Source organism: Sturnira hondurensis, unplaced genomic scaffold (genome assembly GCF_014824575.4).
Source record: "Sturnira hondurensis isolate 20B ecotype Veracruz unplaced genomic scaffold, ASM1482457v3 Scaffold0015509, whole genome shotgun sequence".
In the NCBI taxonomy this organism is placed as follows: Eukaryota; Metazoa; Chordata; class Mammalia; order Chiroptera; family Phyllostomidae; genus Sturnira; species Sturnira hondurensis.
In genome coordinates this window covers 11,725,621-11,747,781 of record NW_028088140.1, presented here as the reverse complement: position 1 = coordinate 11,747,781, position 22,161 = coordinate 11,725,621, and the positions used below count along the sequence as shown (strand labels likewise).

The window sequence follows — 22,161 nt, the reverse complement described above, 5'->3', positions numbered from 1 at the left end:
ACTACCAAATACAAAACATAGGATAGCTATGTTGGAGAAATCACAAGAAAAAATATACAACAAGAAGTGATTAGAAACAAAGAAACAGCCTTTTAAATATGCAATTTTTGTAAATGAAAAAAAGTTAAACAAATAAATGCATAGTGGATCATTCGCAGGTAAAGGAAAAAATGCAATCAGCAAAACAAACAAGCAAGCAAAATACAACCAGAGACATTGAAATAAAGAACAAACTGACAGTAACCAGAGGGGAAGGAAGGGAGATAACAGGGGAAAGAAAGGGAAGGGTCGTCAAGGAACATGTGTAAAGGACACATGGACAAAGCCAAAGAAAGTAGGATTGAGGGTAGGAGGTGGGGGCAGGTGGGGCAGGGGAATGTGGTAGCAGGAAAATGGAGACAACTGTACTTGAACAACAACAAAATGATTTTGAGAAAAAGAAAAAAAATCAGGAATTTGAAGGATTTGTCCAGAATCCTGTGGAAGCTAAAATAAGGTTTAATGAATTACTTACTGGAGACATAGAAAGAGAAAAGGGAGAGCACAAGGAAACACCATGGTTACAAAGACAGTGAGAGTGAATGTTCTGGAACTGATAAAAATATGAACCCGCAGATCCAGGAATCACAGTATATCCAACAGGATTAATAAAAAGACACCCACTTGCAGACACATAGTGGTGAAGCTGCAGAACTCCAAAGGGAAATAAATAAATAAAGACCTTGAAAGCAGCCAGAAAAGCTAGAAAAAGAAATTTACTTTCAAAGAAAAAGCAGTTAAACTAATAGCAGTCTCAACATCAGTGGAAGCCAGAAAGCAGTTGAACAAAGTTTTAAGGTCTTGGGAGAAACTAATGCATATCCAGCAGATCTGTCACTCCAGAATGGGGGTAGAAGACTGCAATGTTGTTTTCCAAATTCTTCTTGGGGTGTTTGTTCCCTTGAGCCGTAATTTACTGTAAGCTGTCTCTCAGGGGTGTGTCACTAAATGAAGGCTTAGTCAGTCCCTTGTCTCCAATAAAAAAGAAATAGGATTTGGCCTATTCTACTTAAATAGGATGACAACAGGAAATTATCTGTGTAGCTTGCAAAAATAAAAAAGAATACATTCAAATTTTTGAAAAAAGATGAGGATAATATAAAACATGTGTAGATAACACAAGCTGAAGCAGCTTAACACTAAGGGGACTACTACAAAGGAACCTCTGGAGATTTGCCTCAAGGAGGAGCAGGACCTTGGAAAGACAGCTGGTGGTGCGCAAAGGGGTTGTGGGCCAACAAAATGGTAAACAGCAGTTAGTACCAAACAAGCAATGTTTGCATCAAATAACAGTCACAGTATCTAATTTGTAAAAATAAAAAGGGAAAATATTAGATGATAGTAGGACGGAAATCAGTGTGGAAGAAGGAGATGCAAGTGAAAGACCTGTAAGTCCTTTTTTGATAGAAAAAGGGGTAAAATATTACTTAATTGTAATATCTTGTTAAATATTCCTGATAAGGGGTAATTACTAAAAGAATAAAAACAGAAGAATAAGTTCTAAATTGAGAGAAACAAAAAGAGAGAAATAACAAGTGATTTATCAAAAAAGGTTAATCATTTAAAAAGGTAAATAAGAAAAAAGAAACAAAAATAGAGGGGCAAATACAAATTATAAAAATTAAAATAAGCATGTTTAGGACTCCGGCCAAGATGAAGGCATAGGTGAAAACACTGTGCCCCCTCCCACAACTAAATTTAAAGACAGTGAAGTTTTAGAAATGAAAACGCAGCCAAAACAGTGAAAAATGAACTGTATGGAAGTCTGACAACCACTCAGCCAGATTGGTAAGAGGGGCGGAGTCAGCGGCAAAGTGGGGTCTGGCTGGAAAGATCGTTTGGTCTGACGAACCCAGGAGCGAAGGGGGAGGCGGTTGGTGGATCCCAGACCTGGGGATGGGCGGACCCAGTGAGGGTGCAGGGTGGCCTGTTGACTGCGGTCACACATTCGTGCGCAGATAAACCAAGAGAAGAAGCAAACAGTGAGAAAGACTGCTCAGGCTAGGGCCCCAGCGACGGGAATTAGAGCCTGAAAGCACCAACTGGAAAGACTTTCTCGGGGTCAAGGGGCCAGGAGAGGCTCCCAGGCTCACAGAGAGTTCATTGGAGAGACCCACAGGGTACTGGAGAGTACACGGGCCCACACACCTGGGAACCAGCACCAGAAGGGCCCAATTTACTTGTGGGAAGTTGCAGAGAGGACAGAAATCTGAGAGAGAGCAGAGCAGAGCAAAGTGCCATTTTTTCCCCTCTCTGACCCCACCCCAACATACAGTGTCACAACCCAGCAACTGGGTTGCCCCACCCTGGTGAACACCTAAGGCTCTGCCCCTCATACATAACAGGTGCGAACAGACCAAACATTATGACTCAAGAACAGCTCAAAGCCCCAGAGCTTATGATTCTAAGTGACCAAGAAATAGCCAACCTTTCAGATGCATGGTTCAAAATACTGGTGATCAGCATGCTCACAGAATTGGTGGATTTTAGCCACAAATTAGAGGAACATATGAAGGCTAAACTGATTGAAATGAAGGGAAATGCACAGGAAACCAATAGTGATGGAAAGAAACTGGGACTCAAATCAATGGAATGGACCAGAAGGAAGAACGAAACATCCAACCACAAAAGAATGAAGAAACAAGAATTTAAAAATGAGGAGAGGCTTAGGAACCTCCAGGACATCTTTAAATGTTCCAACATCCAAATTATAGGGGTACCAGAAGGGGTAGAGGAACAGCAACAAGTGGAAAACTTATTTGAACAAATAATAAAGGAGAACTTCCCCACTCTGGCAAAGGAAATAGACTTCCAGGAGATCCAGGAAGCTCAGAGAGTCCCAAAGAAGTTGAACCCAAGAAGGAACACACCAAGGCACATCATAATTACATTACCAAGATTCAAATGAAGGAGAGAATCCTAGAAGTAGCAAGGGTTAAGGGGACAGTCACCTACAAAGGACTTCCCATCAGACTGTCAGCTGATTTCTCAAAAGAGACCTTACAGGCAAGAAGGGACTGGAAAGAAGTATTCCAAGTCATGAAAGGCAAGGACCTACAGCCAAGATTGCTTTATCCAGCAAAGCTTTCATTTAAGATGGAAGGGCAGATAAAGTGCTTCTCAGATAAGGTCAAGTTCAAGGAGTTCATCATCACCAAGCCCTTATTATATGAAATGTTCAAGGGGCTTATATAAGAAAAAGAAGATAAAAAATACAAACAGTGAAAGGACAGCAAACTCACAGTTATTAACAACCACACCTAAAACAAAAGCAAACTAAGAATACAGCTAGATCAGGAGTGGAGCCATAGAAATGGAGATCACATGGAGGGTTAGCAACAGGGGAGTGGAAGGAGGAGAAGGTACAGAGAATAAGTAGCATAGACGGTAGCTAGAAAATAGACAGGGGGAAGGCAGGAATACTATGGGAAATAGAGAATCTAAATAACTTGTGACACATGGACATGAACGAAAGGGGGGAATGGTGGGGGAGGGGTGTGCAGGGTGGAGGGGAGTGAAGTGGGGAATGGGACAACTGTAATGGCATAATCAATAAAATATATTTAAAAAAATAAAATAAGCATGTTTAAATATAGCAATACAATAAATATAAATGTGCTGAACTTGCCAACTAGTAAAAAAGTATAAGTTTGTATGAAAATTTAAAAGCTATAGGTTCTTTTTAGAAGATGTGACTAAAACAAAATGACACAGAAGTTTTGAAGTAAAATAATGGGAAAAATATATATCAGGATAATCAAGAGCATGTTGGTATTTCTTTGAATATCAGTGAAAACAGACTTAAAATACAAAGTGTTATAAGGGCTATCAAGCGTCAAGCAGACATAAAATCAGCAAAGATAGAGAAAATTTGAACAGTGCAATTAACAAGCTTATCTAATCACATATGCAATTTTTCATCCCACAAGTAGAGCACACATATTCTTCTAAAATGTGCATGGAATATTATAAAACTTAGTGACATACTAGGCTACTAAACTGAATCTTAACTAATTTTACGTAATCAGTACCACATACACCATATTCTCTGTCTACAAAGCAATTAAGTTAGAAATTTATCATAAAAACAGAAGTATAAAATCCTTGTATATTTAGATACTTTAAAACACACTTTTAAATAAAAAAAATGAAATCACAGGAAAATTTAAAAATACTCAGAAGCAAATGATAACTAAAATAGTACCATAACACTAAAAACATGGGTAATAAATTCCTGTGTATTAAATGACATGATCAACAGAGTGAAAAGGAAATCCATGGAATGGGAGAAAATAAGTGCAAACAATACATCTGATAAGAGGTTAATATCCACAATATATATAAAATCCCTACAACTCAACAACAGAAAAACAAACAATCAAATTAAAAAATGAGCAAAGGACTTGAATAGACATTTCTCCCAGGAAGCTATACAAATGGCCAAAAGCACATAAAAAGATGCTCAACATCACTAATTGTTAGGGGAATGAAAATCAAAACCATGATGAAACACAATGCACATATAGTAGGATGGCTATTCTTAGAAACAAAACAGAACAAAATAATGATGATGTAGAGAAATTGGAACCCTTGGGCACTATTGATGGAAATGTAAATTGGCACAGTTACTATAGAAAACAGCATGGCAGTCCCTCCAAAATAAAAACAAAATTACCATGTGATCCAGGAATTCTACTTCTCAGTACATCCCTAAAATAATTGAAGGCAGGGTCTCAAAGAGGTATTTGTACATCCATACTCATAGCAGAAATATCCACAATAGCTAAAATGTGGACACAACTCAAGTGTCCACTGACAGAAGAATGAATAAACAAAATGTGGTATATCCATACAATGGAATAGTTTTCAGCTTTATAAAGGAAGAACATTCTAACACATGCTACAACATAGATGAACCTTGAGGATATTACACCAAGTTAAATCAGTCAGTTATAGAAAGACAAATACTGTAAGATTCTACTTATATGACATATCTACAGTAGCCAAATAATAGAGATAGAAGGGAGAATGGTGTTAGCCAGGGACTGGGGGAGGAGGGAGAGGTGAATTACAGTTTAATGTGTGCAGAGGTTCAGTTCCTCAAGATGAAGAGAGTTCTGGAGGTGAATGGTGATGATGGCTGCACATCAACATGAAAGGATTTAATGCCACTGAATCATATACTTGAAAATGGCTAAAATGGTAAAATTTATGTATTTTACTATGATAATTTAAAAAAAACACTACAAACAAAACTTGTGAAATGGAGCAAAAGTAGTTTCTAGGGGTAATATAGAGCCATAAACTCTAATTTTAGAATCAGAGAAAGTCTACAAATTAAAGCTAAGTGTTCAACTTAGTAAGTTAGCAGGAGAAACAACAGAATAAAAGAGAAAAAAGAAGATAAAGTTAAAACTAAAATAGGTAAAATAAAAAAACAGAGAAATAATACAAGGCAATCAGGGAAGACAAAAGATGATTCCTGAAAAGACAATAAAAATAGCAAAATCAGTAGTATGTGGGTAATGAAAAAATAAATAATAATACAAATAAAAGGGGGACATAATTATAGATACAGTGGAGATTTTAAAAATAATAAGAACTATAGTTTCATGGACATAGATTTGAAAACTCAGGCAAATTGGGTGGATTCTTAGAAAAAGTACTTTATCAAATTAAGAAGAAACAGAAAGTCATATTTGTCTTGCAAGTATTAAATAAATCAAAGTGATAATTAAAAAATCTTCCCAAAGAGAAAACATCATGTCTACATGGTTTTATAGATGAAGTCCACCAGGCTTTCAAGGAAAATGTTATTCTAATCTTATATAAATACTCCCAGAAACCAGAAAAGGAGGGAATACTCCCCAGTTTATCCAATGAAGCTAGTATAATTTTGAAAAACAGACAAGGAAGGTATGCAAAAAAGAAAAATTATAAGATTATTTTACTTAAAAATATAAATGCAATCATTCTAAACAGAATATTAGTAAACTAAATCCAACAATACATAAAAGACTGGTATACTGCAATCAAGTTAGGTTTACCATAGAAATGCAAGGGTGGGTTAATAGAAAAGTCAATAGATAATTAGGCAAAATATATAATAGGCATTTCACAGAAGAAGAAATACATACAACAAATGACATATAAAGAGAGGCTCAGTTGCACAAGTGGTCAGAAAAATGCAATGCTGGATCACAGTGAAATATAATTTTATACTAAGAAATTATTTAAGGGGACTTCCGCCAAGATGGAGGCATAGGTGGAAACACTGTGCTTTCTCCCACAACCAAGTTTGAATACAACAAAGGTTTAGTAAACCAAGACACAGCCAAAGAACAGAAAATTGAACTATACGGAAGTCCGATAACAACGAACCTTTCAACCAGACCGGTAAGAGGGGCGGAGCCAGCAGTTGAGCTGGATCCGGCAGGAAAGATCCCCCGACCCAGGCACGCAGGCAGCTGGGGTAGCAGCGGGGTAGCAGCGCGGACCCAGTGAGGGTGCGGGGCAGACTGACTGTGGTTGCACATTCGCACACAGTGAGATGGACCACACAGGCCCCAGTGGGTGAACCCAGTGGCGGAGGGCTCACTGCGGTCACACATTCGCAGGCAGTGAGACAAAATGTGCGGCCCTGGTGACAGTGGCAGCTTCTGTGGCAGGCAGCAGACGGGACACCATTGCTCCTCTTTGACCCTGCCCCCACTTACAGAGTCACAACCCAGCGACTGAGTTGCCTTGCTCTGGTGAACACCTAGGGCTCCGATCCTCCTACCTAACAGGCATGAACAGCCCAAAAGATGGTGCAAGAAGAACTCAAAGTCCCAGAGCCTATAACTCTAAGCAACCAAGAGATTGCCAGCCTCTCAGATGCACAGTTCAAGACACTGTTTATCAGGATGCTCACAGAACTGGTTGATTATAGTCACAAATTAGAGGAACATATGAAGGCTAAACTAATTGAAATGAAGGGAAATGTACAGGAAACCAATAGTGATGGAAAGGAAACTGGGACTCAAATCAATGGAATGGACCAGAAGGAAGAACGAAACATCCAACCACAAAAGAATGAAGAAATGAGAATTCAAAAAAATGAGGAGAGGCTTAGGAACCTCCAGGACATCTTTAAATGTTCCAACATCCAAATTATAGGGGTACCAGAAGGGGTAGAGGAACAGCAACAAGTGGAAAACTTATTTGAACAAATAATAAAGGAGAACTTCCCCACTCTGGCAAAGGAAATAGACTTCCAGGAAATCCAGGAAGCTCAGAGAGTCCCAAAGAAGTTGGACCCAAGAAGGAACACACCAAGGCACATCATAATTACATTAGCCAAGATGAAAATGAAGGAGAGAATCCTAGAAGCAGCAAGAGATAAGGGGACAGTCACCTACAAAGGAGTTCCCATCAGACTGTCAGCGGATTTCTCAAAAGAGACCTTACAGGCAAGAAGGGGCTGGAAAGAAGTATTCCAAGTCATGAAATCCAAAGACCTACAGCCAAGATTGCTTTATCCAGCAAAACTTTCATTTAGAATGGAAGGACAGATAAAGTGCTTCTCAGATAAGGTCAAGTTCAAGGAGTTCATCATCACCAAGCCCTTATTATATGAAATGCTAAAGGGACTTATATAAGAAAAAGAAGATGAAAAATATGAACAGTGAAAGGACAGCAAACTCACAGTTACTAACAACCACACCTTAAACAAAAGCAAACTAAGAGGTCAGCTAGATCAGGAGTGGAACCATAGAAATGAAGAACACATGGAGGGTTAGCAACAGGGGAGTGGGAGGAGGAGAAGGGGGGAGAATGTACAGAAAATAGCATAGACAGTAGGTAGAAAATAGATAGGGGGAGGGGAAGAATAGTAGGGGAAATATAGAATCTAAAGAACTTGAGACACGTGGTTATAAACTAAGGGGGGGGAGAATGGTGGGGGAGGGGGTGTGGCGATGGAGGAGAATGAAGGGGGGAATAAAACAACTGTAATGGTATAATCAATAAAATAAAAAATATATAAAAAAAGAAATTATTTAAAATTTTAAAAGTTCACTGATACCCAGGGCTTGAGAAAATGTGGAAGTGTTGGTTCTCTTATTCATTGTTGGTGAGAATATAATTGGTACAAGCATTTTGGGAAACCATTTGGCATTTCCCTGTCATAGATGAATTGTCTTATGTCTTAGGATCTAGCAATTCTATTCCTTGCGGTATGCCCAAGAGGAACACTTCTAAGACTGTTCATAATAATGTTGTTCATCAAAGTAAAAAACAAAGAAGAAAAACAAAACTATAGACAACCAAGATAGGATCAGGAAGATGGATAAACTGATATATTGACCCCAAGGAATATGATACAGGAACAAAAATGACAAAGTATAGCCATATGTGACAACCTAATGAATCTTGGTAGTATAATATTGAATGGAAAAGCAAGTTCTAAAAATCTGTATCAGAAACCAGTTTTTTAAATTTTAAAAACAAGTAAAACAAGATAATATACGGTTTAAGCAGATGTATATGTGTAAACATAAGATAAAACTAAATAAATGAATAAACAGACAGCCAAAAATCCAAGTACAGTGATAAGGTCATAATTCAGCTATTATCCAATCAATTGTGGGGATGAGGGAACTGAGGGGGAGGAGAGGGTGAGAGAGAGAAGGAGCACGTAGGTAAATAGAAATTGTTGGTAGTCTAGCTTTTGTGTTGGGCCTGCATGAACACATGCAGGGGATATCACACTGTGATCAAGATTATAGCAAACCCCACATTGTCTACCTGAGGCTGATATGTATCTGTAATGTGTGTGTGGGGGGTGAGAAACAGTTCTCTCTACTAAGATGATGGCTCACACCTGGATTGTGTTGTTTGCACACAACTTGACTTCTCTGGAAAGCCTGATGCAGCAAGAATATATACAGGAATTCTACTCTGGGGAAGACTTGAGAAAACTGTGGGTTGTCTTCGAGCATTTGAAGGGCTGTTACAAGGAAGAGGGATAAACTTGTTTACTGAGGCTCCAGAGAACAGAAGAACCAATGGCTAGTAGTGGGTTTGGGCAGAGAAACAGGAAGGAGCAGGCTAACTAATAGAGGACTCATGAGCTCCAGGGTCCCCCTACGCTCCTAGAGAGAAGTTGGCTATTGCAGTCTGAGCACACAGAAGGGTCCTTTAGAACCTTTCTGATTTTGTCTCAGGAAAACAGGGCAATGTCAAGACTTTGGACAGTGTGCTAAAACAAAAATGGGTTGGAGTAAAATATGGAGGTGAATTATTTTAAATAGGAAGTTAAAAAAAGGAGAACTTTCACAAATTTTGTGGTAGATTTTTTGTTTTATATTTTTATTAGTAGACAAGGGAGCTTTCCCCATCCTATTTGTTAGGTTGGTCACATACCATATCATGACCCATGACATCATCTCTACGTTGCTACTGAACATGTTAAGTTGAATGTGCCCCATTTCTCCAGTTAAGATATAAACTTCTTAAGATCAAGAATTGCTTTTATTCTCCTTTGCATCTTCCACAATCATTTTCATAAGACAAGGGTTCAATGTGGGCATTTATTGGCTGACTACCATGGTGTTTCATTCATTCATTCACTCATTCAACAGTTCTGCTGAAAATGTGCATATCATGTTGTAAAGAGTGTCAAAGTGTGGGGGTGCCTTTGGATATCAGGGTCAACTCCATTTGCCAGGGATCTGAGTGTCAGGGTCCATCTTTAATACCCCTATTGCCTTATTCCCAGAGAAAAAGCCCAGAGGACTTGAAGATGCCTGCTATGTCCTTACCTGGATAGATCCTAAAGAATCCAGTTGAGCTGCCAAAATATTGCCAGGTCAGTGTTGGGTCTCTCTGGAAGTTCTCCACAAAAACAGGGTTCAAGGTTTCAGACATGTAGACTCCATTTAAAATATCTGGGTCTAAAGGGTGAGATTATAGAAGGTTTTGCAGGGGACACTAAATCAGGAGTAACAGTGACCAGTTCTTACCCACTAAAACACCTGCTAGCACATTTGCACATGCATGCACGTGCACACAAGCATGCACACACAGCCTGCAGTGATATAGTTCATAACTTCCTTCTCACACCCTCATGTGGAGAGTCACACTCACACCCTCCCAGCCAGGAGCACTGACCCGTCTCCAAGCCCAGGCTCCTGTGGAAGGATTCCCCTTCCTCAGTCAGGGTGGTTGGAGAATGAGTGTACATCCTGATGGGCTTGTCAAGAAAATGGGGGCAAATCATTAACCCCCACCAGCACCACCCAACAATCATACCAGGCTATGGGGCAGGGGCTACCTTTGTTGTACACATTGGTGGGCAGCTGCACACTACTGAGGGACGTGTTCACCATGAGGTTGCTGAAGTGTGCATTGGACTTGAGGACAAACTCAGCCCCCAGCTCCACATATTTGCCATTCGCATCCCTCTCGTTGACCAGGACTGCGTTGTAATAGTCAAACTATGGTAGAAGAGAATGGCAGACAGAGACAATGAAGACAGGGTCCCACCAAGTGAGCCAGAGAAAGAGAAATGATGCAATCAGAAGACTCAGATGGGAGAGACGTCAGCCGGACTGACAGCTTCTACACAAGCTTTGTCTGTGGGGTATTCAGGCAATGACTCACAGAATTTGGGGCAAACACATGTCCAGATAATTGGAGCGGATGGTTGACTTGATTGTGTTTTCCTGTAAATTGTCTGGATTATTGCTCAGTTCTCCACTTTATCATGTATGGACGCAACCAGAGATGGAGACAGAGATGTCAGACAGATTCCAGGAGAGACAAGGACAGAAGCAGCTTTGTCAGCCACCACCAGGCCCTTCAGTGCAGAAAGACTCGGAGGGACTCAGATGGTGGTGCCCCAAGAAGTGAGGCCCTCTCTCTTTAACAGTGTGTGGACTGGGTCCCCATGTCTCCTGAGGAACCAGCAGTCTGCTCTCTGCTCTTACACTGTGTTGCATCTGCTTGGATTACCACCTTGGAGCCATAATCAGACTCTCTTCCCCACTTTCTCCATACCACGTGGTTCCAACTTGAAGAGCTCCCTCAGTGAGCACCCTCAGTCCCCACCCCCACCATGTCCTGCCCATGTCACAACAGTGCTGCCACGAATCCAGGTCTGCCCCTCCCCAGCCCAAAGCCTTCAATATGTGCCTTTCAGGCTGAATAAAGGCCAGAGTTCTACCCTTATCACAGTCACTTTCTGCTTTACCATCCCCTGGACATGCAGAGCTGACTGCTGGCAATTTTCTCAATCTTATGTACTTATTATTTCTCTTCACCCAGCTTAGAAACCCCTTCTTCATGCCTTCAGCTGCTCAACTCCCCCTCAGCCTGGGAGAGCCCAGAGGCTACCCTGTCTGAGAGACTTTCTGAGCTCCTCCTCCTCCTTTCTGCATTGTGGGAATACCTGACCACCTGTATGGGCACATTATAGGCTTCATGCTAGAGTTATTTGGTCTATGAGCTTCTTGACTTTATCTGGGCAGAGGCTAGCATGTTGCATTGGGTGATAAATGACTGAAGGAAGGGGGATTGCCACTGTACATGCCCAGCCCCAGGGTTTGGTTGTTGTCTCACCTACCTGGCCCATAAATCCCTTGTCAAAAGACTCTGGAGCATTTCAGAATCAAATTATTATAGGTTCATACAAATCCTGAGCACATTAAAAGACAGTGCTGCCCCCCATGCCCACTCTCCATATCCTGTGCTCAGGTGACCCTGTCTGTTGCTGGGAGCTCTAGAAGCAATAGCACTCACCACCAGAGATTTGTTGAATTTGTGATTCAGGTCAGCCTCTTCGGTGGCCTCTACCAGATTCTGAGGGACAGGACACAAAGGGGAGAATCAATGGGCCAAAGGAAGCCAGTGGGTCCTCAATTCCACTCCTAAAAATATACCTGAGAGAACTGAAAACAGGGACTCAAACAACAGCTTGTGCATAAATGTTCACAGCAGCACTTTTCACACCAGCCAAAAGGTAACTGCATATTTCCCAGTGGAAGAAGCCAGTCTGAAAAGGCTACCTGCTGCCTGATTCCAACCACACGACATTGTAGAAAAGGCAAAACTATGGAGAGAGTAAAACATCCCTGGTTGCCAGGCAGTAGTGGGGATGGAGGGATGAACAGTTGGAAAACAGAGGATTTTTAGAGCAGTGGAACTATTCTGTGTGATCTCTGATGGTTGATGCATGTCATTATGTATATGTCGAAACCCACAGAATGTATAACACCAAGAGTGAACCCTAGTGTAAACTATGGATCTTGGGTGACAAAGATGTGCCAATGTAGTTCATCTGTTGCACCAATGTATCACTTTGGCAGGGGTTGTTGATAGTTGGGGAGGTTATGTGTTTGTGGGAGCAGGGGCTATATAGGAACTCTCTGTACTTTCTTCACAATTTTTCTATGAACCTAAAAGTGTTCTAAAAATAATCTATTTAAGTGTGTGTGTGTGTGCATGTAAATACATTTTGGTCATGTTAAAGTGTGCAATCCAGTGACATTAGGACCATTTACAGTATCATACAACTATCATTATCTAGTTCCTGAGCTTTTTATCACCCCCAAAGAAAACCCTGTACCTACTAAACAATCACTCACATTCCTCTCTCTCCCTGGCTCCTGGCAACACCGATCTACTCTCTGTCAATGGATTTTTCTATTCCAGATAGTTCACATAGATGGAATCATAGAGTATGTGACCTTTGTATCTGGAGTCTTTCACTGAGCATAACGTTTTCAAGGTTCATCTGTGTTTTTACATGTGTCAGAACTGCATTTCTTGTCATGGCTGAGTAATATTCCATTTTATAGGTATCTCATATTTTGTTTATCCATTCATCAGTTGTTGGACAGTTGAGTTGTTTCCACCTTTCAGCTGCTGAATATAAATATATACAGTTTTTATTGTCAATTATACCTCAATAAATATGAAGAAAAAAGAGGAGAATACCTGAGGTCCTATTCTGGCTTTGTCAGGGAGAAGCCACTAAATATCTCTGAATCTGTAAATTGGGTGGGAGGGTCCTTAACTTCCTTGCTCCCAACCCCCAGTTCCTAGGATGTGATGAAGAAATCCCACAGGGCCAACCCAGGACTCAGCTCAACAATTTGGAGCAAAAGGAAAAAATAAAAATTCAACCAGAACAGAATGAAGAAACAAGAATTCAAAAAATGAGGAGAGGCTTAGGAACCCCCAGGACAACTTTAAATGTTTCAATATCAGAATCATAGGGGTGCCAGAAGGTGAAGAGGAAGAGCAAGAAACTGAAAAAATATTTGAAAAAATAATGAAGGAGGACTTCCCCAGTCTGGCAAAGGAAATAGATTTCCAGGAAGTCCAGGAAGCTCAGAGTCTCAAAGAATTTGGACTCAAGGAAGCACACACCAAGGCACCTCATAATTACATTAGCCAAGATTGAAGATAAGGAGAGACTCTTAAAAGCAGCAAGAGAAAAGGAGGCAGTTACCTACAGAGGAGTTCCCATAAGACTCTCAGGTGATTTCTCAAAAGAAACCTTGCAGGAAAGAGGGGGCTGGAAAGAAATATTCCAAATCAGGAAAGGCAAGGACCTACATCCAAGATTGTTCTATCCAGCGAAGCTTTCATTTAGAATGGAAGGGCAGATAAAGTGCTTCTCAGATAAGATCAAGTTAAAGGAGTTCATCATCACCAAGCCCTTATTATATGAAACATTAAAGGGATTTATCTAAGAAAAAGAAGATGATAAAAAATATGAATAGTAAAATGACAACAAATTCACAACTATCAACAACCAAACCTAAAAAAAAAAACAAAAATAAAAACAAACTCAGCAAGTAAGTGGAACAGAAACAGATTCACAGAAATAGAGATCACATGGGGAGTTAACAGCAGAGAGGGAAAGGAGGTAGGATAGGGGAAAAGGTACAGGGAATAAGAAGCATAGATGGAAGGTAGAAAATAGATGGGGGGGGGTTAAGAATAGTATAGAAAATGGAGGAGCCAAAGAACTTAGATGTATGACCCATGGTCATGAACTAAGGTGGAGAGGAATGCTGGTGGGAAGGGGGCTGCAGGGAGGAGCGGGATAAAGGGGAGAAAAAATTAGGACAACTGTAATAGCATAGTCAATAAAACATACTTTTAAAAAGGACATTTCACAGGGCCAAGGTTATTTTAGTGCTGCTTTGCAGTAAATTTCCCCATGGGGATTCCCATAGAAGGTTCCACGGCTGTGGCTTGCCAGGGACCCCCCAGCAGGGAGCAGGGACTGGTGCTTGAAGAAGGTCTACAGAGCAAGCGCTGGTTTGATTGGGTTTCCTAGGTTGAGCTGTGGGAAAGACACAGCACAACTGGAGCCCCTGGGAGCCCAGAGTCAGGCCTCTGGGGGTGGGCCAGGACTACTATGTTCTGGCACCTCAGGGACCAGCCCCTGCAATGTATGTTCCTGCATTCCACTGTCTGTGCTCTTCCCAGGAAGGCAGTTTCCACAGCATTGCAAATTGAAGGAGGTAGGTGGTACTGCTATGCTATTTGTGTGGGAGGTCAGTATCCCCCTGCTATGGCCCAGAATGGGCTCTCTAAGTCCCCTGGTATCTTCTCAGTGGTTCCTCATGCTAAGATCCTTTACCCCTAAGCTTGAAGAAAAAAGACTACAAGTTGTGATAGGGGACTCAAGAGCTTGAAAATTTTAGTTTGAGGTAAATAGTTAATAAGCCTAGTACATAATGCATATGTCAAAGTTATTGTTTCAGGAACTGCAGATAAGGCCCATCACTCCTGAGAGAGATAGCCAACCTCCTGGAGCACTTCTAAAGATTACTGCCTGGGGAACAAGTGCAGTAATCTGGGCCATTGTGTTCCAGAGAGAGACAGAGGACCATCTGCCCCTGGGAACAGCTAAACTGCCCAGGGCAAGAATACTATAGTTTTTTTTTTTTAATCTAATTTTCCCTGAATTTCAAAACCTCTTATCGCACTTTCTTCTCTGTTATAAAAGGCTGGCTTGAAAGAAAATGTAACATGGTCCGTTAGGGTATGGACCCACCTTCTCAGATCAGTGGCCACCTGAATAAAGCATCTATACAGATTCAATCCCTGTCTCTGTTTATTGGGTTTGGTATGTGACAGGCTGCATGAATGCTGGTCTTTTCCAGTTTCAGTTATGTAGGAAGGGTGGCCCCAGCTTTTCCTCCCAGATAGTGCTTTTGATGGGGGTCATGGAAGACAGGCAAGCAAACTGGCCAGGCTTCAGATTCCATTCCCCACACTTCCCACCCTTGGCACTGGCCTCAGCCTCCCCTCCAACAGTTTACTGCTCTCCCCTGGCTCCCCAGATGAAACTTTCAGGGGGACAACATTGGTCTTAGATGGCCAGATTTCTGGCTGGGTGGAGCAGGAACTATGTCTTTCCAATCATCCAGGGCCCCATCACACCCCTGTAGGCAGGCACTTCATGCCAGGGAAGTGACATGTTGTTTCATCTAGGCCAAGCCAGACTTGGTGGATATGCTACAATGGATCATCTGAGTAGGGTGCCCATCACTGTAAGCACCCATGCTGTCTGGAAAGCCCTCAGAGCACTTCGGTGCCATGAAGGGTGGGCCCATATAGTGGGAGGGGAAAGGGTAGTGGGATGAGTAGGGGAAGAAAGAGCGGGGAGGAGAGGAGGGAGCTTTACTCTGTATGCTCTCCACAACTTTATATTCCCACTCACCCACCATCTATCTATCCATGCACTACCCATCCACCCATCCATCTGTCTACTCACCCACTCACCCATCCACCTACCCATTCATTCAGCAGACAACTCCTCAGCCCTCATTTCAACCTGTTCTGCCTTAGTCACTGAATACAATGTCATGATGCAGGGTCCCTCCTGACGCTGCAGGCTGATTCTATTGCATAGGACTCTGTTCTCTAAGGCAGAGCTCCAATCCCAGCCCTCTTCTCTCCCCTTGCTTCCTATTATTTCCCCCTTTACAAGGACCTTTGGGGTCATGGGGATTCAAGGTTGATGCTCGTGAGGTAAGAAAAAGATGAGATGAGTGAGAGGATGTCATTGAGGGTCTTTTTGATGTGACAGAGGCTAGGGTGGGTCCCCCCACAGATAATAGGACCTGGAGCACCTTTACAGCCTCCACTTTCCTGCGTAGCATGGTCTCCATGTCCTCTGAGAATTTCCTCACCATCTCCAAGCCATCCACCTCCTGGATCCTCAGACTGGATTCCACATCCTTGTATTTCTGTTAGAGGGAATGTGGGAGAGATGGGCACCTGTCATCTGGCATCAGGACATGTGGTACCTAATTACATGTGGCCTCCATTCTCTCAACTAGTTCACTCACACCATGGGGCCTTGTTTACTCAACCATAGGCAAGGACAGGCCCTCACCTCCTCACAGAATCTCCCTCACTAACCATCATAGCTGCCTCTTATCAAATGTCCTCTCTGTTCCAGGGTCTCTGGACACATTCAGTTAATATCCTGAGGAGAGAGTAGACTGGGGCTCAGGTCAACAAACTTAATCAGTCACAGCCAGGTCTCTGAGACTTCCCTGGGGATGCTCACGTGGACTGTAATACCTTCTTGAGCATCAGTTTATCTTTCCCCCACACCCCCTGATGCACATTGTGTCCACACCAAGCTTAGCATCAACAGGTATTGATGCTACCTGACAAACTGCCAGGGAGCCTGGAAGAGCTCAGAGGGCTGGGTTCGAATTCACTCTCCAGGCTGAGTGTACATATCACCAATGTCTAATGACCCAGTTTGCCAACCTATTGGTCATGTGACCTTAGGCAAGGTACTTAGTCAGTTTCCTCATCTGCAAGATAGGACATTGGCATGGCTTTAGAGAATATTCTAGAATGCATAGACTTAGAGAACGTTTTTACCCAAAACAGTCACATAATTTTGCTCTATCTTTCTCACCTGGGGTTAGAGGGCACAAATGAGAACACTGAATGAAACACTGCTTTGCAAAGTCAGAGTGTGGTGTGAGTGGCAAGTTGGTCTGAGCTGTCTTTGTTACAGTGGCCTGTAGAGGCACAGGATGCCTGGCTCCTCAGCCTGGCTCCTCTTGGTTCACCCGGTGAGCTGTGGGTTAAGGGGATACAGGCAGGGGCTGCATGGTGTTCGTGTGCAGACATAAAAGCTTGAGAGTTGCTTTTGGCATCATTTAGAAAATTAAGTTGTGAGGAGAATTAAATCCTGAATATAAAGCTCTTAGCAAGTGGTAATAATTGAGAATGGCAAGCTATTCCTAAAACTGGTCTGGGAGTTATAAATATCAGAAGATGTTTATTATCTAGTAAGAGATCAGCTAGGTGTTAATCTGCACTAAAGCAATTATCAGCAAAGGTAGGGACTGGTGCATCATCTTTTCCACTGGGCCCTGTGTCCTGCTCAGGAGCCAAGCACTGGCTCAGACCTCTGCTAGGGTCCACGTGGGCTCTGCAGCCCCCAGGCCTGGCTGGAGCACCTGAGAACTGGATATATGGAAGTTCCCTCTGCAGAGGTCACAGACCAGCTTGCCTGCTTGTCCTGCCCAAGGAGCTCCTGAAGGACTTTCCCACGGTGGGCTGAAGCCCCTCTTACTCTTTCTCCTTCCCCTGTCCCCTTTCACAGGTGTTGGGTCTGCATCTTAGTCTGCTCACTCCTGCTTCCTCACCCCTCTGCACTTCACAGCTCCTCCCCAATAAACCTGTCTGTTCCATTCCAGCTTTCAGGGATTTGAGGTCTCTGCTCCTTTCCCTGGAAGGGCTCCCTGGCCAACAGCCCTCTTCGAGCTCCCTGGGAAAGGGTTACTGACCTTCTGCAGCAAGAGGGAGCCTGAGTATTTGGTCACAGTGTCGTACAGGTTCCTGCCAAAGGTGTCTGCCCACAGCTTCACCCTGTGGGGCCATGAACGTATATGTGTATGTGCACATGCACACACACACATAGAGACATACATACATATAGATATACATGCACATACAAAACAAGTGTTTACATTCATAGACATCCTCTGATGCACGCATGCACAAACACAGAGACAAACATGATAGAGGCTTGTGCACCAATGTGCATACACTCATGTACACATACAAATGCATACACACTGACATACACCTGGAAAAACACACACACAGAACTGCTGCCCCTCTTGGCCAGAGCAGGGGGCTCCAGGAACCCACCAGGGGCTCAGCAACTGCACTGAGTATGCTGAATACACTTGGCTGGGTCTCAGGTGGATGGCTGAGGGGTGGGGGGCAGGGGCTGATGAGCTAGACCAAACCCTGACCATATGCACCTTTAGCCTGTGGTCTCTGGTTGGAGAATGGAAAACAGAGGAGGGCAAGGGGCTGTGGACAGGCCCAGCGCAGGACAGAGAGGACCCTGAGGACAGACACAGGACCTGCCTGGGCACAGCAGCAGCTTCTCAGTGAGTCCTTCCCTCTCTAGTGTTCTCTGCTCAAGGTCATTGTAGCCTGCTGCCTCATCTGTTGAAACCTCAGAGAGAGCATGAAGCACAGAGGCAGAGGAAAAGGCTCTGAGCTGCTTCTGCTTCTGCTGAGGGCAGGCCTAGCAGTGAGGGCCTGAGAGGCAGCCTAGGCAGAAACCCCAATCTCTTGTCCATCCCCAGAAGGACATCAAATCTCACCATCTGGACAGGCTGGTGGGGTTGTGGGGGTAGGCGCAGGCTGTATCTAAGCCTCTCCAGATGGAGCAAAGAGGATTTGCCCACATGATCATTTTGAGATCAGCATTTATTCAGTCACTCAACCACTATCTGTTAATGTCCTAATGTTCAGCCATGCACCTAGTGTAAAACCTTCTATTAGAGGGCTGTCCTTTCATATACAGATAGACTAATAGGTGTTTGAAGGGACACCCGGGTTTAGTGCAACAAATAGATTTGGAAGAGCTTGAGGGAGACAAGCATTACTTCTAGGTTTCTAGTTTGGGTGGTTGAGCTGATGGTGGTGTTATTAAATAAAATTAAGAATATCAGGAAGATCATGGAAGCAGGCTGGGGAGGGTGATGAGTGCAGCTTGGGATATGTAGAATGTGAGGTTTCTGTTGCAGGCCTATGTTGTTAGAGTGATGTTGGACAGGTTGTGTGTTGTCCAACTCTAGAAAGCACCAATTGCTCTGTATCTTGAAAGACACAAACTTGAATTTAAAGTCTTTCATGATGTTCAGAAAGAGCTGTTCATAGGCAATGGATACATGAGTCTAATAGGTAGAGGAAAGGTTAAGAGTCATTAGTATGGGGGTGACAGTGGAAATTCTGAGTAGATGGGCTCACTCAGGGACTGAGTGTGTAGTATGAGAAGGTCTCAGTGGACAACAAGCCCTGGAGAACACCAACAATCTCAGGGGCAGTCAGAGGGAAAGGGACACTTGAGAAAGAGAGGTAATAGATGTACAAGGAGACTCAAGAGAAGTGTTAAGTGTCAAGTGTTATGGAAGTTGAGGCATTGAGACTCCAGAGAAAGGGAGAGGCTACTGGATTGGTCAATGAGGGTCTTTGAGATTGGGGTGGAAACAAATTTGGGTGGGCAGTAGAAGCCAGGGCAGACAGTGGAGGCTGAGGGATGAATGGCAGGATGGAATAGCTTCAAAGAGAGAAATGTGGGGTATTTAGGGTGGGAAAGACTGGGAAGGATCCAGTGGGAAGAGGAGGCAGAGCAAGGTTCTCCATGGAAGCCCAGCTCCAAGGGAGTGGGCAGGTGCAGACGTGAGTGTGTCTTGGGCCCTTAATTTCAGTGACTCGCTCTGGAGTTTTTCTGCTGATGGTCGACCAAAGTTCTCCCCAGTCAAGACCTGGATTCCATCCATCTTGACTTGGTACTCAGACCATTCCTAGAGTTTGCTTTCTACTATTAGTTGGTGTATATTCTAGGGATGAAAATTATTCTCAATGTCTCCCTCAACAATAGATAGTTTTACATGCTGCTCTGGGTATAGCAGTGGCATACAGGCCAGGCTTACTTGAGTTCAAATGACAGCACTTCCATTTACTGGCTACATGAATTTGGGAAGTCACCTCAACTCCCTAGTTGCAGAATAGGGACACTGTTACCCACCTCACTGAACGGCTATGTGGACTAAGGGTGTCTTTGTAAAGCACTACCAGATGGAAACAGTGCTGCTCAAATCCACTGATCAACAAAGCTCAACAAAAACATGCGTTGCTCTGGTGCCCCATCCCCACTTCTGTTAACACATGAGGTTGACCGCTGGCTCTGATAGCCTGACTCTCAGGCTGCACTTGAGTGGCTAGACTTAGATATGAACTAAGCAGGTAACCTCCTTTATTTAGGCTAGAACACTTTGATTCCCACCGTTATTGGAAATTTCTTTAATAGAACCACCAGAGCCAAGGACTAAAAACAGATACTCTCAGAGGGGCTACACAGTCATTTAAATTTATACCACATGTAAATGACTGATACCTGGCCTTTATGACAGGGTTTAGAATCAGGGCCTGGAAGGAGGCAGAAGGGTGTAGAAAGGGGAGACTGAGACCACTGAAGTCCAGTTTGACCTAGTCCCTGGTTGCATGAGCCATTTTGTTGATTTAAACAACTGTACACTTTCAGAATGTTAAAATGAATTTCCTAACAAATCCTTGGGGAGCTGCAAGGATCCTTTTGAGCCCACACCACTCCCATTCCCAGTCACCTCACATCAGCGATTATCTATCTGGCAAGAAGCATTGCCCTGCATGTGCTTGAGATGCTACTTGCCATCCCGGTGAGTGCCGACAATCAGGTCTGCTTAAAACCATCAGGTGTTTGGGGATGGGTGGGTGGAGCTCCCCATTGGAAGAGAGGAGGGTGAAGAACAGGTCTTCAGAGCAAAAACGGGAGAGTGGGCCATCCAAGCACCCAGGGCAGAGCCTGGAGGTAGATCAGAGGTAGGTAGAGCAGAGGATTGAGGTCTGCCAGGAGGAAGAAAAGGAGCAAGGAGTGAAAGGGTTTTATGGGGTGGGAGCTGAATTGGATGCTTACGTTTCCAGAGGAATCTTGGTCTGCCCTGACGTAGGGGACAGGGCAGTGCTGGACAGAAGCAGACTCAGGATGACTGCAGTCTTCCACAGCAAGGGCCCCAGGCCCCAGGGCATCCTGATGTAAGGGTGGCTGGGGTCTGTGGGCAAGCTGGGAGGTCCAGGCATGCTGCTCCTGCTGGGGTCAGGGTGGGTGCAGAGGAGACAGGAGCCTCAGACCATGGGCTCTATCTTCCTGTTACTCAGACCCTTGGGATGTCCCCAAGCCTTCTGCTTTTAGAGTCCTAGTAAACCTGGAGTTCCTGGCTTATAGTTCAATTTTGGCTGCAATGCCTGGTGGGAGAAGGGGCTTTCTCTCTGTCCCGCAGATAACAGAGGAGACACCTTACCTGCCTAGCAGGCTTCTAGGAGAGGGGCTGACTGTGGCAAGGGAGGCTGTGACAGAATGAACCCGTTAATCCACTGGCCTGTACTCTAATCCCCCAGTTGACAGTAGGAAGGAGGGGGTGGCAGGAGGGATCTCGGCAGGATTACTCTGATTTCAGAAGACAGGGCTTGCCCAGTGGAGGGTCAGAGTGTACTTCCCCGCTTTATAGAGGCAGTCTTTGTGCACCTAACAGGAGGAGGACACTGTGACACTAGCCTGGGATACCAGCTGATGTTTGTTCAGAGTTCCAATTTACCAAGAGCTACAACAGATCCTCTTCTTAAACCTCTGAGTGACCCTGGCAGGTTCCTGTCATCCAGTCCTGTTTTCAGGGACTGGAAACCAGTCCCTGAAAGGATACCAGGAAGGATACACAGGAAGGATTGGGGATAGAGTTGAGAGTCTAACTCTGGCTGATTTTGGCCATGTGAACACCCTAGGGACCCCCCAAACTCCACATTGCACCTGCTCCTGGTTCTGGTCTAGGGGCACATTAGCCAGGAAGTAGATGATGCTTCAGGGTCTTTCCCTCTCAGCAACATGTTCCTAGTATATGCAAAAGGAAGATTGACCACTACTGGTTAAGACCTCTGTCTCTTTCCATTGCAGCTCTTCTCTGTCTGATTTCACCTCAGCTAGGTGATGTGTAGTGGCTGTGCACATTTTGGGGATCCAACTAACAGAAA

The 22,161-nt window shown here is 43.6% G+C and overlaps 1 protein-coding gene across 4 annotated transcripts in view; it reads right to left on the bottom strand.

Moving 5' to 3' along the window:
• Window positions 1-21,499, bottom strand: part of CACNA2D4 (calcium voltage-gated channel auxiliary subunit alpha2delta 4) — a 127,874-nt gene extending 106,375 nt beyond the window's left edge. For 2 of the 4 annotated variants that reach the window (XM_037064783.1, XM_037064784.1), the window contains exons 1-7: window positions 21,438-21,499; window positions 21,053-21,226; window positions 17,862-17,943; window positions 16,176-16,292; window positions 11,821-11,880; window positions 10,355-10,517; window positions 9,843-9,974 (exon numbers count right to left, since the gene is read on the bottom strand). In XM_037064783.1, the coding sequence (XP_036920678.1) occupies window positions 9,843-9,974; window positions 10,355-10,517; window positions 11,821-11,880; window positions 16,176-16,292; window positions 17,862-17,943; window positions 21,053-21,216 (718 nt within the window). In that variant the 5' untranslated portion in view covers window positions 21,217-21,226; window positions 21,438-21,499. Of the gene's footprint in view, window positions 1-9,842; window positions 9,975-10,354; window positions 10,518-11,820; window positions 11,881-16,166; window positions 16,293-17,861; window positions 17,944-21,052 lie in introns of all 4 variants that reach the window. The other 2 variants (XM_037064782.1, XM_037064785.1) reach the window with 2 other exon arrangements.
• Window positions 21,500-22,161: the final 662 nt, after the last annotated feature.